The sequence below is a fragment of the Dendrobates tinctorius genome, unplaced genomic scaffold (genome assembly GCF_039654945.1).
Source record: "Dendrobates tinctorius isolate UK_male_01 unplaced genomic scaffold, ASM3965494v1 ptg000116l, whole genome shotgun sequence".
In the NCBI taxonomy this organism is placed as follows: Eukaryota; Metazoa; Chordata; class Amphibia; order Anura; family Dendrobatidae; genus Dendrobates; species Dendrobates tinctorius.
Window position 1 is genome coordinate 27,037,597 of NW_027361784.1, and position 16,308 is coordinate 27,053,904.

The 16,308-nt window shown below is 42.0% G+C and overlaps 1 protein-coding gene across 1 annotated transcript in view; it reads left to right on the forward strand.

Annotated features, from left to right (window-relative positions):
* The window catches only part of FER1L6 (fer-1 like family member 6), a 241,960-nt gene that overhangs the window by 210,040 nt on the left and 15,612 nt on the right, over nt 1-16,308 (forward strand). Inside the window, exons 29-34 of the mRNA XM_073590299.1 lie at nt 4,087-4,229; nt 6,230-6,361; nt 9,335-9,463; nt 11,286-11,413; nt 14,079-14,249; nt 15,970-16,124. Coding sequence (XP_073446400.1) covers nt 4,087-4,229; nt 6,230-6,361; nt 9,335-9,463; nt 11,286-11,413; nt 14,079-14,249; nt 15,970-16,124 — 858 coding nt within the window. The remainder of the gene's footprint in view (nt 1-4,086; nt 4,230-6,229; nt 6,362-9,334; nt 9,464-11,285; nt 11,414-14,078; nt 14,250-15,969; nt 16,125-16,308) is intronic.

Here is a 16,308-nt window from a genome sequence, read left to right on the forward strand (position 1 = left end):
TGTAATTCCACCGAAACAGAGGTGACCTGTTGGCTGTTAAGTTGATACCCAGATATGTTAATGTTCTTTGTGTATAAACCCAAAATGGGATGCTATATAAGTTTGCTCTGTCTTAGGAAAATTTAGAAATAATGCTTCGGATTTATCAATGTTAATCTTTAACCCTGAGATCTTCTCAAATTTGTGAAGGAAAGAAAAAAAAAAGAGAGGGAGTGTAGTGTGGGGACTTATTAATGTTAGCAGGAGATCATCCACAAAGAGGCTGACTTTATATTGGTCTCCCATATTCTCAGGGCCCAGGATATTCTGATCTCTCCTTATTGCTTCCACAATGGGTTCCATTGCAAGTGCAAAAAGAGCCGGAGATAGAGGACAGCCCTGCCTGGTACCCTCTGAATATTATTTGGAGGGGGATGTGTTGGTGGGAGTTTTAAATAAGCAATAGGGCTATCATATAACAATTGGAGGCACTTTATGTTTAGGGGAGAATCCGAATTCCGATAGAACCCTAGAAACATATGTCCAGGACACCGAATCTAAAGCCCTCTCAATATCTAATGCAAGCAGGAGAAGTCGCTTTCGTTGGAGGTTAGTTGTATGAATAATATTTAACGCTCTCCTAATATTATCTGGGGCCTGACGCTTTGGTATAAAACCAACCTGATCCCGATGGATGAGGTGAGGGAGTATTTTATTGATCCTGTTAGTCACAATGGATGCAAAGATTTTTAAGTCAATGTTTAAGAGGGATATAGGTATCGTATATAATTTTTTGTGAGATGCTCTTTCTTAGGTTTAGGGATTATGCTTATATGCGCCACGTAGAACTCAGGAGGCAACTGTGAGCCATTTAGTATCGAATTACAGAGGTTTTTTATATGTGGTATCAGCACATCACTAAATTTACACTGGCATGTTTGATAAAGAATCGAAAGAAAAGATATATACACATAGAATACACACCTATATATACTGTGTATATATATATATACACATGTCATTGAGACATATACTGTTGTTATGATTGAGTCACCGTAGAAAATGCAAGCTAAGTCCAGAAAACCAGAGAGGTTGGCAGCTATCGGATTGCAGACCCCTGAACCTATCAACACAACTAGCAGTAGCCGTGGGGGGTTCCTACGATGCCCTAGACCCCTCGATCACAGCCGGAGGACTAGATAGCCTAAGGACAGAAAGGGAAATGTAAACTGCCCCAGAGCAGACCCCAAAGCAAAAGGCAGCCCCCACATATAATGACGGTGAAGCAAGAAGAAAGAACACAACACAGACAGAAAGATAGACTGAGCAAAGACGGGGCCCAAGCTAACTAGATAGGAAAGGACAGGAAGGCTGCTGTCTGCAATCCGTGAAAAACCCTATGAAAATAAGAGCCAACAGACTGACAGTGAAAAAGGCCCTGAAGACGCTAGGCTTCAAAAAGACTATGTCAGTACTCAGGAATATTCTGAAGACAGAGCAACTGGCAAAAGGAGATTCAGCTCACCCCAGCAGGGAATGGCAGAATCCAGAAAAGCAAGGCAAACAAAAAACAAAACACAAATGCAAAAAGGCAAAGCAGAAAACTTAGCTTTAGAGGAGCAGGAATCAGACTGGTGTCCTAGAAGTCCAAAGAGAATCACCCGCAGGGCAGAAGGGCATCGGCAGCCTTATATCCAGTCAGTGACTCCATTCAGCCAGTCATCATCATTAGGCTCAGGTGCCTGATAATCAGGCTCATTACCTTCCTTTACCAGAATAGGGAGTTCACCAGACCTCAGTGACGAAGGGGAAAATGAACTCACAACATACTGTATTTTTCGGAATATAAGACGCACTTTTGTTTCCCCAAATTTTTGGGGAAAGTGTCGGGTGCGTCTTATAATCCAAATCTGTGTGCTGCTGTGCAATAGAGTGGGGGGGGCGGCTCTGGCGTGGTGTCAGGGGGCTAGGGTGGTCTGGCTGCAGGCTGCAGACACAGCGGGAGGTCACGTGCTTCCGCTCATTATGCTCATGTAGTATTCACTCCACCCGCTGTCCATCACCTCGGTGCTGAAGCTGCGCCGAGTTGATAGACAGGGGAGCAGCGCATATTGCATGTGCCTGCACACTCCCCCCGTCATTATATTCACCTTCCAATGATGGCTCCTGCTCCCAGCTCCCCCGTGGCTTTCATGTGTCTGTGCCGACATCCTCCTCCTTCAAGGGTGCGCGCAGGAGCTGCTCATACAGGCACTTCATTGTAGCTTCAGGACCTTCCTTCATGTGACCAATAGGACCTGCGGTCACATGAATGAAGGTCCTGAAGCTACAATGAAGTGCCTGAATGAGCAGCTCCTGAGTTCACCTCAGGTCAGGTGGGGAGTCTGCGCAGCCTCACTGACGTCAGCGGTAGTCACTGAGGCTGCGCAGACTCCCCGCCTGACCCGCGCTGATCTGACAGCGTTGGAAAAAGTTCAGAAACTTTCCCACGCTAATCAGTTTATCTCTGATCAGGCGGGGAGACTGCGCAGAGATGATTTCATTCATTCTGCAGTGGTTTACTGCCGAGCCGGTAGCATTAGCACCGGTCCCAGTTGTAAACTAGTTAACCCCTTATGATGGATTGCAGCGGGGGACCTGACTGAACTGCGGAAAGGTATGGATATTGTTGTTTTTTTATTTTTTTTTTCATTACAGGAGAACAAGGGATTCTATTGGATTAGCAGCATAATAAATTTGGTCAAAAGCTTTGTGTAATTATTTCATTAAAATATTTTTTGATTAATGTCTGTGTGTCTTTTTTAAGCCCTTTACTACTATAGGATTAATAATGGATAGATGTCTTATTGACACCTCTCCATTATTAACCAGGCTTAATGTCACTTTTCAATAGCAAGGTGACATTAACCCCTTACTAACCCATGAGCCACCACTAAAGGCAGTGGGAATAGAGAGGCTAAATGCCAGAAAAGGTGCATCTTATAGATGCGCCTTTTCTGGGGTGGCTGGGGGCAGATGTTTAGTAGCCGGGGGGCCAATAACCATGGTCTCTCTCTAAGCTATTAATATCTGCCCTCACTCACTGGCTTTTCCTCTCTAGTGGAGAAAATTGCGTGGGAGCCCACGCAATTTTTTTCTGCGATTATAGCCTTAAATTTAACCCCTAGAGTTCCAAATTTTTCCTAACACAAACTAATAAATTTAGTAAACGCTGACATATATAAATCATTTTGATATGACATGGTTTACTATATGTAAACCATGTGTCATATCATGTTGGGTTCTGTAAACCATGTGTCATATCATGTTGGGTTCTGTAGTGATTTTACAGAAGCCGGCAATTGAGTTAGCGGCTATTATGCTATGTAGAACTCTATGAACTATAAATAAATATATATATATATATACACACACACACGAAAGAATAGATAATTACACATAGAATAGAATAGATATTTTCACATAGAATACACATATATATATATATATATATATATACAGTATATATATATACACTGTATATATATGTGTATTCTATGTGTAAATATCTATTCTTTCATTTGTGTTTTAACTTGTCATTGGGCTCCGTTATATGTCCATTTTGCAAGCCGGCAAGAAAATCTCACCATATGGATGTCACACGGATGCTTAGATGTGAGAAAATTGCATTCTCGCATTACAGTCGGATGACATACGGATCACTGTTCATGAAACATTTGTGCGATTCTGGTCCGTGAAAAACGGACCGTATTTTTATACGTTGTGTGTGACTCCAGCCTTACCCTGGGTTTCGCCAGCTCCATCCTGAGGTTTGCCAAAAGAAGAAGCCGACTGACGAAGCCTATTGTTAGGTAAAAGCTGGCATGCCACGTCTTTGACTTTTTTTATGTGTTTTTAACTCACTTTTTCATGTGATCATTGAGGCAGTAATGTTGTGTTTTATCTGTTTTAACCCATGGGTTGAGACAGTGATCTGACTACATGTAAATTAGTATCATCAGTCACATTTATAACCTATTGGCCATTCATTATTCAGGGTCTTGAGTTATGCGAACACCTCTGCCATAGTGTAGATAATTTTACCATTATTGATTCATTTATTTGCAGCTCCCAAGACTTCAAAGACAAAAGGACATGTCACACTGCTGATTGACGACGAACAGGATAAGAAAAAGAAAGATGTCAAAAAGGGACTCGATGTGATCAAGCCAAAGCCAAAAGAAGAAGGACCAAAACTCGCAACTCTGCAGGTAATATAGAGAAAATGTGAGAAAAAAACAAATGACTGATTTGATCACATCTTCCATCGTCTACACGTGTCGTGTGGTCTCATGCAAATTCTCCTTCTGTGGTTGAGCAAGGCAATGTTGGGAAAATACCCACATAGTGTGCCCTATGCAGTCATGAGTCGTGACCTAATATCCAGTGAATTGGACCAGAGATTTTCAGGCCAAATCACTGGTGTCCGGTGTCCAACCTCCTGATATCCAACTACAAGTATCACAATTTTTTTTATAGTAGTTTGTTAGCCTGACTGCCCCACTGCTCTTTTTGGCAAAGTGACCATGCACATAAGAGAGCTTTTGGCTATCCTATGGTTCTACTGATATTTTTCTCCTCTGACCTTCTCATAAATTAAGTGTACTTATTTATTTAGTAAGATATCAAAGGGCTAATGTCTCTATTGGGGAGAGTGACATAACTGACTTGCCGATGTGAGGAGACATATTGGCCTTGCAATGCTCTTCTGGGAGATTAAATATGCAAATTGCCTCTTTAGAAATAAAGAGTACCACCTACTGGAATTTACAATTCTAAAAGGCAATATTGACCCTTTAATGAATCTTGTCACTTAATTTAGGAAAAAAGCCAAGCCAGACACTCTGGATGAAAGGCCTATGATGGGGTTCTAAGGGTACCGTTACACTAAGCGAGGCACCAGCGATCCCGACAATGATACGACCTGGTTAGGATCGCTGGTGTATCGCTAAATAGTCGCTAGTGAGCTGTCAGACAGACAGATCTACTCAAGGACGCAGCAAGAATCCGGCGATCCATATAATGACCTCGGCGGTCGTTGGTACCTTGTCACACAGCAGCTATTCTGACGACTCCCGCCTGCGTCCATGAGTTCTGCGTCACCAACGAGGTCGCTCATAGGCGTCAAACGCAGCGATGCATGCTGGCCAGCGGGAGACCAGTGATCAAAAAATGGCCCAGGACATTTGAGCACGATCAGCGGCCGGTCGCCGCTATGTGTCACACGTAGCGAGATCGCTGGCGAGATTGCTGTTGCGTAACAAAATCGGTGACGAAACAGCGATCTCGCTATGTGAGACGGGGCCTTAAGACTTGTTAATCTCCTTGGACCCCTGTCAGAGGTCTCTCATCCAGCCAAAGCAAACCTCTTGTTTTTCAGTGATGAGGGGCAAATACTTGTCTGCAAATAGTGTCTGATTTGGCTTTTATCTAAGCCCATGTGGCAAAGCTTGTTAAACGGTCGAATGTTACTTATATAGGTCGAATTTGCATAAAGAGACATTCAAGGTTTAGATACTTTGGATATCAATGTACATCTCTTAAGAATAAAGGATCCACAGTTTTCCCCAATGTCATGGTACAATCAGGCCAACATATTCTTTAGATTGCTGGGTATCTTACATAAATTTACAGGATCATCCAGGATTTATGTTACATGTATGAACAGTGTTACAATACAGGAAGGAGAGAATGGAGCCGCTGTTATTTGAGAATTGCCTTATTCTCCGCAATTGGACTAAGCATATTTCTTCTAAGGGTATGTGCACACGTAGTTAAATCCTGGTAATCTGCAGGTATCTGCGGATTAGCCTGCAGTTTTGCACTGCATTTTCACACATCATAATGGTGTGAAACCGCAGCGGAATCCGCACAAAGAATTGACATGCTGCGGATTGTAGCTCGCAGCAAATCCGCTCGGAAAAATCCGCAGCATGTACACAGCGTTTTTCAGTTTACCATTGAAAACAATGGTACTGTACAACGCACCTAAATCTGCTGCGGACCCGCAGGGCCAAAACCGCTGCGGATGCGCAGCAGAATCCGCACCGTGTGCACATAGCCTAACGCTACTCCCCTAAAACAAGGCATCTAGAAGGAACCCATGGCTGTACCCCAGGAGTTTGTGCTTTTCTTCTATCTTTGAAAACTATTACTACACCTGCTCCATTTGAACCATTGTCTTCTTAATGATCAGCTTTTTTTGCTTCAGATATACGATGGGGAACTGGAGAGTGAATTTCAGAACTTTGAGGATTGGGTGAGAACATTTGAGCTTTTAAGGGGCAAAGCCAACGATGAAGACCACAGTGTCCATGATAACAGGATTATTGGTAAATTTAAGGTAAGTCATTTGCATCCTATTTTTTAAAAAATTCAAGACCTTTTTGAATGAGGGGCACACGTGCGGTCTCCCCTGTGACTCCCCACCCACCACCGTACATTTTGGTAATTATTACCGTTTTTTTGCTGCCTGTCATTGTGTGCAAGGCAGCAATCCCACTCCTGTCGGTCATGGAGGGTGAGGGTTAGAGGGATTTTCCCTCCAATATTTTTCATCTCCCTTACAAGGCCTGTTTGTAATATATAACATATGTAATGGTTACAATGAGGATGCCATACTATGTCTATGTAGTATCATTGTCCTGCTCCAGTGTTTATGCACATGTATATCTGTTTACACTCATTCATCGACTTTGTATTAGTATGTGTATACTATGTGACTAGGACCAGTGATAGGGAGTGTCTTTACGTTATCTTGGTGAGGAGAATTTTATGTCCTATTTGGACTACATTATCTGTATGATCTAGGGAGATCCGCTGTGTTTTCCATATCGCGTGGATTTATTCTGTACACTTTAGCATTGTTTGTCTAGGATCTGTTTGTATGTCCCAATAAAGATATGTATTATATATTTTTACAACGGATCTGTGGTCGTGTCTGAGTGGCTCTCCACTCCCCCCTAATCTTATAATTGCTGTTTGCGACTGATCTATATTTAGGTCCGAACATTTCAGTGGAGGCATCTAGGTGTAATTCATTATGCCAGGAATATGCCCTCCTGTCTGAGAGTGTTTATGAGTATTTTGCTTCATGTGCAAGCAGTTCGTGGGGAGCCAAATGCTACATTTACTCTAACGCTGCTGCCTGCATTGAATGCATGGCTTGCTATAGAATTCTCCGATTATAGCTACCTTCTTAATAATTTTAGGGCTTGTGCTAGATTTTCTTTCACATTCCTTTTTCTAGTTCTTCAAAGGGAATCTGTCAGTAGGTTTTTGCTATGTAATCTGAGAGCAGCTTGATAGGCTGTTTTTTGCAGTTTCAATAAAATCAGTGTTTTATCAGCAGGAGATTATCACTGCAGGACTAGGTGTCTTGTGCCTCCTAGTCAACTAATTTGTGTAACCATGGATCCACCACTATTTCTGCCAATGTAAATCATACACAGAAAGGGTCCAATCAGTGGTGTAGGTGTGGATATACAGGGCTCAGCATTCTGAGCACTGCTAGATCTGCTGAAGAGAAAACAGTGATTGCATCAAAATGCCAGCAAACAGCCCAGTAAATGGCACACTTCTGCAATCAGGGTCCCAGCCTTTACATCTTGCTGTTCTTATATTACATAGCAAAAACCTGGGGACAGATTCCCTTTAACCCCTTAATGTCCAATGATGGACACAGTCCGTTATCAGACATCCCCCTGCTCTGATGAGGGCTCCGGCGCTGATCCCGCATCAAAGCCGGGACATGTCAGCTGTTATGAACAGCTGACATGTGCCCGAAATAGGCGCGAGCGGAATCGCCGTCTGCCCGCGCCTATTAACTAGTTAAATCCCGCTGTCAAAGGCCGGAAATGACCTCATCGCCGACCCCGTCACGTGATCGGGGGTCGGCGTCATGTTGCCTGGACAACCAGAGGTCTCTATGAGCCCTCTATGGTTGTTCCAGGCATATGGCTTTCAGCGCCACTCGGTGGTCGGCGCTGAAAGCACAGCAGTAAATCTGCTACATATGGGCGATCTGCTCATTTCCCATATGTAGCAGAGCCGATCGAGATGCACATGCTTCTAGCCTCCTATGGAGGCTATTGAAGCATGCCAAAAGTAAAAAAAAAAAAAAAATGTTTAAAAATAAAAAAAAATTAAAAAAACCTAAAAGTTGAAATCACCCCCCTTTCGCCCCAATCAAAATAAAACACATATTAGGTATCGCCGCGTTCAGAATCGCCCGATCTATCAATAAAAAAAAAGCATTAACCCGATCTCTAAACGGCGTAGCGAGAAAAAAATTCAAAACGCCAGAATTAACTTTTTTTGGTCGCCAAGACATTGCATTAAAATGCAATAACGGGCGATCAAAAGAACGTATCTGCACAAAAGTGGTATCATTAAAAACGTCAGCCCGGCACAGAAAAAATAAGCCATCACCCGACCCCAGATCATGAAAAATGGAGACGCTACGGGTCTCGGAAAATTGCGCAAATGTATTTATTTTTTTTAGCAAACTTTGGAATTTTTTTTCACCACTTAGATAAAAGAGGACATAGACATGTTTGGTGTCTATGAACTCGTAATGACCTGGAGAATCATAATGGCAGGTCAGATTTAGCATCTAGTGAACCTAGCAAAAAAGCCAAGCAAAAAACAAGTGTGGGATTGCACTTTTTTTGCAATTTCACCGCACTTGGAATTTTTTTCCCGTTTTCGAGTACACTACATGGTAAATCCAATGGTGTCATTTAAAAATACAACTCGTCCCGCAAAAAATAAGCCCTCACATGGCCATATAGACGGAAAAATAAAAAAGTTATGGCTCTGGAAAGAAGGGGAGGGAAAAATGAAAATGCAAAACCAAAAATACCCCTGGTCGTTAAGGGGTTAAATACTCTGAGAAAGACAAAGTGGCTCATTGGCGTCCGCTGGCACTCAGCACCTAGTTATGCGCCCATCCATGGCAATGAGCTGATCACAAGCCCTGGTTGAACTGAGTAAAGAGTTGTCAAGATTGTCACAAACACTTTAATTCCATTGAGTCAGTTTTGACTCTTGATGTCTGTGTTTCTCCAGGATGTCTTGTCCTGTTTGGTAACCATCCATCTTTTTTTCAAGTGGTCTTCTTCTTCCTCTTCCTTTTCCTCTTCTTCTTCCTCTTCTCCATTGTGTAGAATAGGATAACTTGATTTATTTAATGTAAAACATTCTGAGAATAAAGCTTTGATCCGAGGGGTCGGAGGCAACACAAGACTCAATGATTTGTGAAATTTTGATGAATATTTAAGTACTGATATCTATAATTTCTGTTTTCTGATCTAAGGGATGTTTCAGCATTTCGAAAAGCATGGATGACCTCTCAAGCTCTATGGATAATCGCCAAATGAGAATTTTACAAGGGATCCCTCAAAACCACTCTGTGAAGGTTCTCATCCGAGTTTATATCGTCTGTGTAAGTTTCTAGGAATATATTTGGAGATGTAAACATGCACATGTGCCATTACTCTTACCACCGCCACTATGAAGACACCATCGCTAGTATCCGTTATGCGCTTGTAAATCATGGAAGAACACAATTTCACAAATGCCATCTATGCCCAAGATGCAGATAATAAGGACCGCTACTAAATACTGTCCAACACCATAATAACTGGATTCATAAAGACTTTAATCCTATGGACATAGAGGTTCTACTTAGCAATTTTTAGTGATCAATCCCTGGGACTTTGATTATCATGACTCACAAATCACCAGAGACCATGCACGTTTCCCGATACCATCCCTATTCCACACAGATTAATGTGCTTTTCTCACCCCTTGAAGCTGCATTTGGACCCAGGGGTTCCATTTGATGTTGGACCTTCCCGGCATCACGCACAAGGCACTTTTTTGAAGGAGCTTTCAGTGGTGACCACAAGATTTGTCAATTTTTTCTGGAGTCTGCATGTTCTTGCTTTTATTCCCCGAGAGCCTTGAAGTTATTCTGAGTGTTGGAAAATATGCATAATATTTGCTTTTCAGATAAGTACATACATAATCAAATAAAGCAAACCACATACTAATTGCCAAAAGTTGTCCCGTTGCTGCTCAGATATACCCCCTCACCATATCTCTCCATCGAGTACCCACCGAGAGATTGGTGGCCTGAACCTCTAGCTGGTCTCTGCAATGCTTGCTAAATTTACGGTGATGGTGGTGAGGATGTGCAGATCTCCATAACTCATAGGTTAGGAGAAGATGAGGTCAACCTAAAATGAATCCATTCTTCTCATGGGCAACATCGCATAGTATCGGCAGATTCAATAGCGTAATCAGTCATAGCTTTATAAAGCAGAACCAGAGCTATATGGTCTCCAAAGTCCTTACTTAGCCCATGGTCCAGACTAAGATGGTGGACTATCTCTGAGAGAGCTTCAGACTTTCCGCTGAATCAGTTTCCAAATATAAAACCTGAGACTTGTGACTCAATTCCTCTTTTTAAGGGTATTATCAAGCCCCATCAAAAAATACACAACTGAGTTTAAGCAACTACTTTATATAACATATGATTATATTAGATCTGGAGTCACCGTCATAAGGTCGGTATGTGACCAGAGCTGTGTATAAAGGGGTCAACTAATTATTACAATAGCTAAACCAGCCCCCTTCTCCATCTATGACGCAGCCTGCACCATGTTCCTAAACAGGGAACTACGTCCTGTGTCAAACAAAGGACCAGAAGTGAATCCTCCGGAACCGGAAGTGAATCCTCCGGAACCGGAAGTGAAACCTCCGGAACTGGAAGTGAAGCTGCCGGAACAAAAGGATCAGGACTCCCTTTTTTGACATGGTGGAAGTTACTTAGGCATTTTGAAACACTGGTTATTAGGCACCATTCATTTTTATTTCATTTTTTACTATGTATTTTAGTGGTAGTTCTGCATTGTTTATTAGGCAGCTAAATACAAGTATTATTGGCACCAAACCATTTGAACGCGATACTGTTCAGTCCTTATAATTATCCACCATATGTGTTGTGTAACTGTACACTGTACAACAGTACATTACAATGGAAAGGGGGCAGCAGAAGTTACTACAAAGACTGGCACGGACTCGTCATTTACTATGAGCCTTATGTTGTTATCGGTACTTCTTACGGCATTGTGAATTTTTCCTCCATTTTTACATGAGCAGATGTTTAGCATAACAATTTACGACCGTGATGACCATTAGTGACCATAGCAACTTTTACAATAGATAATACTTAATAACTTCGGTGAAATGATCTTTTCCAGGGAATTAACCTCAGCCCAGCTGATCCAGATGGAAAATCTGATCCTTATATTGTCTTGCGACTGGGAAAGACTGAAATCAAAGATCGAGACAATTATATTCCCAAACAATTGAATCCAGTATTTGGACGGTGAGAAGAACATTGTTAATAGTTCTAACTTATCACCTTTTCATTTTATTTAAGCCTTTTTTTGTAGAGGTTCTCCAGGAATTGAAAAATAAAGAAAGAAAACATAAACCTGTCTTAAATGGTGAAAAGACAGGTGCTGGTGAGGATATGCAGTAGGAAGCTTTGCTCCACTATACCATGTACTGTCGGGCTATCTTCAGGTCAAAGCAGCCACTCAATATTCAGAAACATAGAGACAGCAATATGAACAGCCACTTCTTACCTCAGCACCTCTGGTATCTCCTGATTAGATCAGCTATACAAGGTGGACAGCAGTGTGAGTGGCATTTATATACCTTATCACTCTTGGTATCTCCAGTATTAGATCAGATAAACAGAGAGGACAGCAGTGGGAGCAGCCTCTTCTTTCCTCAGCACCCCTGGTATCTCCAGTACTAGATCAGCTTACACAGGGTGGACAGCAGTGTGAGTAGCCTTTATATACCTTATCACTCCTGGTATTTCCAGTATTAGATCAGATAAACAGGGAGGACAGCAGTGGTAGCAGAGTCTTCTTACCTCAGTACCACTGGTATCTCCATTACTAGATCACCTTGACAGGGTGGACAACACTGTGAACAGGTTCTTCATACCTTATCATCCCTGGTATCTCCAGAATTAGATTAGATAAACAGGTTGGACAGCAGTGTGAGCAATCTCTTCTATTACTGGAGATATCAGGGGTGATGAGGTGAGAAGCTGCTCACAGTGCTGTCCACTCTGTCTGTCTGATTTAATACTAGAAATACCATGGGCAATGGGTTAAGAAGAGGCTGCTCGCACTGGTGTTCACCCTGTCTATCTGATCTAATACTGGAAATACCAGGGGTGCTGAGTTAAGAAGAGGCTGCTCACACTGGTGTTCACCCTGTCTATCTGATCTAATACTGGAAATACCAGGGGTGCTGAGATAAGAAGAGGCCACTCGCACTACTGACAACCTTGTTTATCTGATGTAATACTGGAGGTACCAGGGGTGATGAGGTAAGATCAGATGAACAGGGTGAAAAGCAGTGTGAGCAGCATCTTCTTACCTCAGCACTCCTGATATCTTCTCTAATGGATCGAATGAACAGCAGTGTGAACAGCTTCTTCTTACCTCAGCACCCCTGGTATCTCAAGTATTAGATCAGATAGACAGGGTGGACAACAGTGTGAGCAGCCTCTTCTTACCTCAGGACTTCTGGTGTCTCCAGTATTAGATCAGATAGACCGGGAGGACAGCAGTGTGAGTGGCCTCTTCTTACATCAGCGTCCATGGTATCTTCAGTGATAGAGCAGATAGAAAGGGTGGACAACGGTGTGAGTGGCCTCTTCTTACCTCAGAACTTCTGTTATCTCCAGTATTAGATCAGATACACAGGGTGGACAGTAGTGTGAGCAGCCGCTTCTTACATCAGCATCCCTGGTATCTTTAGTGATAAATCATAAAAGCAGGGTGCACAGATATTTCAAGCAGTCTTGTAGGTGGTCAGTATATTCCGTTTCTAGGTACAGATGTTTCAGTGTAAGCAACCCCAGACAATCAGCTAGTTATCAAAATTATGGCTTCTCTAACCCCCAATGACCAGTTGTTATCACCAGGGTTAGCCAATTACAGCCAGAAATTTATCCTCCATGTCCAACCATGGAATAAATGGACTTTATATGTCTGCCATAGTAGGAGTGTCTTGGTGGCTCTCCAGTCTGTCTTGTAGGTGACCCAGCTCTATGACCACCTTGTGCCCTAAAATGACAAATGGATTGGGATTGCCATTCTAAGTCAACACCTTTTTAAAATGAGATTGTCCAATTAAAAAAACGTTCCCAGTGCATGCACCAAATGCATAGTTTTGGCATTGGAATGGGGGTCGCATACATTGGTATAACTTTTTTAAAGGGAATCTGTCACCTTTTTTTATCCCTGTCAGCTGCCGGCACCGCCATCAGGGGCTTATCTACAGCATTCTATAATGTATACTCACCAGGGCGTCCAGTCCGGTCCGATGGGTGCCGTGGTCCGGCCTGGCGCCTCCCATCTTCTAGCGATGCCGTCCTCCTTCTTACTTCTGCCGCAGCTCCAGCACAGGCGTACTTTATCTGCCCTGTTGAGGACAGAGTAAAGTACTGCAGTGCGCAGGCGCCGGAGCTCTCTGACCTTTCCCGGCGCCTGTGCACTGCAGTACTTTACGCTGCCCTCAACAGGACAGATAAAGTATGCCTGCGAAGGAGCCGCGGCAGAAGTAAGAAGGAGGACATCATCGTATGAAGATGGGAGGCGCAGGATCGGACTGCGACACCCACCGCACCCGACCACGCCCCCCCAGTGAGTATAATCTAACTCGTTTCTCTTATCTTTCAGGTTACATCGGGGGCTTATCTACAGCATTACAGAATTCTGTAGTTAAGCCCCTGATGGCGGTGCCGGCTAAAAAATAGGTGACAGATTCCCTTTACCTATTCTGAAAAAAGGATCCTGCAAAGAAATATATAATATTCCCATGTGATCATGGTCTAAATTTAACAGCATTCAATAAGAACGCAGGTTTTTAACTCTTTCGTAATTCTCCCCATTACATCTTTCCCTGTTCTTCTATGTATCGAGAAGAAATACACAACCCTTTACCCCATTCATTGTGTTTTCCAGATCATTTGAAATCCAAGCTACCTTCCCAAAAGAATCTCTATTAACCATCGTGATATACGATTATGACCTGATTGGGACAGACGACCTCATTGGAGAGACGAAAATTGATTTGGAAAATCGTTTCTACAGCAGATACCGGGCAACGTGCGGCTTGCAAAGTCAATACGAGATGTAAGATCTGTGCGAGCACAACTGCTAATAAGGATAAATGTGTCTGGGAGATTGTAAATTGAAGCGAAGCATAGAAAAATCTAAGAAAAGGAAACAACATGAAATAGATCAGTGTCGTCCATTGTGTCCCCTGGCTCTAAACACAACTCACTGATTTACGGGTTTTAAGGTGTTTACAATCCTTGCAGCTATCGTGATTGAATCCTGTAGTAATGGCGCACTCATTAGGGAAAGTGGGGCAGTTGCATGAATTTTCAAGCTTAAAAAATTCTCACAGTTCAATCTAAAGGATGTAAAAAATTTGAAAAATTGTTCTTTTTTTTCTTGAAGACTTCATATCCCCATGGTAATGTTTAGACCAGTGTTCCTCAATCTGCGAGGCGGTCCTCATCGGTAAGGCGCCTTCTAATTGTTGGAGAGGCAGGTTCCGAAGCAATAAAATTGACTAATTTTGTACTTATTTTAATGTACTCAGTTCCGAAGATTAAAAAAAGGAAAATTGATCAATATTTTTCATTTAAGCATTGACTTCTTCGAGTGTAACCCCAGTGGAAGGAAAAATTAGTAGCCATGGCTCAAAACTATGTAAACACCGATTTGGAAAGCAACAGGTGGCATTAAACATTGGGTCAAAGTCAACCATATTTACTGACTTTGGTGGTATAAGTGGCCAATGATGGATGGGGGCAGCCCAACATTCTCCTGTTAGGGTATGTGCACAAGTTCAGAATTTACTGCAGACATTTCCGCATCAAAAAAGTGTGTGTAAGCAGGAAAAATGCTACATTAAAAAACAGGTGTTTTTCAGGCATTTTTGTCCCCAGTCATAAATAGGTTAGAATGGGTGAAAAACTGTGAAAGAATTGACGTGCTGCACATATATAGCTGCTCTAAATCTTCAAGGAAAAAATAAGCAACGTCTGCATGAGGTTTCTGAAATCTCATTTATTTTGCTGGAACATTAAAATTCTGCATTTTTTGGGGGGGAAAAAATGTAGCAAAAACGCAACGCAAGCACATACGAAGATCAGTTTACTACCCCCAAAAAATGGAATAAAAAGCAATCAAAATGTCATATTTACCCCAAAATGGTACCAATGAAAACTACAACTCACTAACAAGCCCGGTTCCAACAATGGAAAAATAAAAAAGTAAAATGGCGACACAATACTATTATTTGTTTATTTTAAATTGGGATTTTTTTTTAAAAGCAGTAAAAACATAAAGCAACAAAACAAAAAATATATATAACTTGGTATCACCGTTTATCATACTGGCCTGGAGAAGCATGTTTCCAGGTCCTATTTCACTGAACAATGAGCGTCATATAAACAAAACCCTAAAAACATTGGCAAAATTTTCTTTTTTTATTAATTTACTTCTCTCTGTTCCTACAGTGAGCTTTTGGTGAGTTTTTGATGTTTCAATTTTTGTGCACTGTTTTTGCACCCATTACGTAAAATAGGTTACTTTGCATTTCTTTCATCATGGGAACGTAGCTTATTCTCTGGTAGATTTGTAGAAACCTCTGTTTCAGGAGAGATTGAAGCCTCTGCAAACTGAAAATTAGAAAAGCAAATATTATTGGCCAAATATTTCTCACCATTATAATATCTTTATAAATTAAAGGGCAATTCCAAGGAGGAATCTGACAATGCCTTTCATCCCATGCCTTACATATTTGAAAACTAAATTACATACGTTATTTTCTTATTTCTAGAGAAGGATACAACACCTGGAGGGACAGCACCAAGCCCACAGAGATACTGACCAAACTATGTAAAGACAACAAACTTGCTGCCCCGATTTTCCAACCGGGTCAGATACAGATTGGAAGCAAAGTTTTTTCAGGACAAACAATGTTTGATGAAGATGGTAAGTGCAGAAAATCCTGGATAGAGGAGAGATGTTCATTATTGAAGCCATTTAGCCTTGGAATGCGGCTCTGTATTAGGAAATTAGCTCCCTGGCGAAACTCAACAGACTGTGCAAAGACTTCTATCAGCGATGAGCCGCCCCATGTCCCCACTAGAGATTTGTGCCTAGGATTTTTCATTTT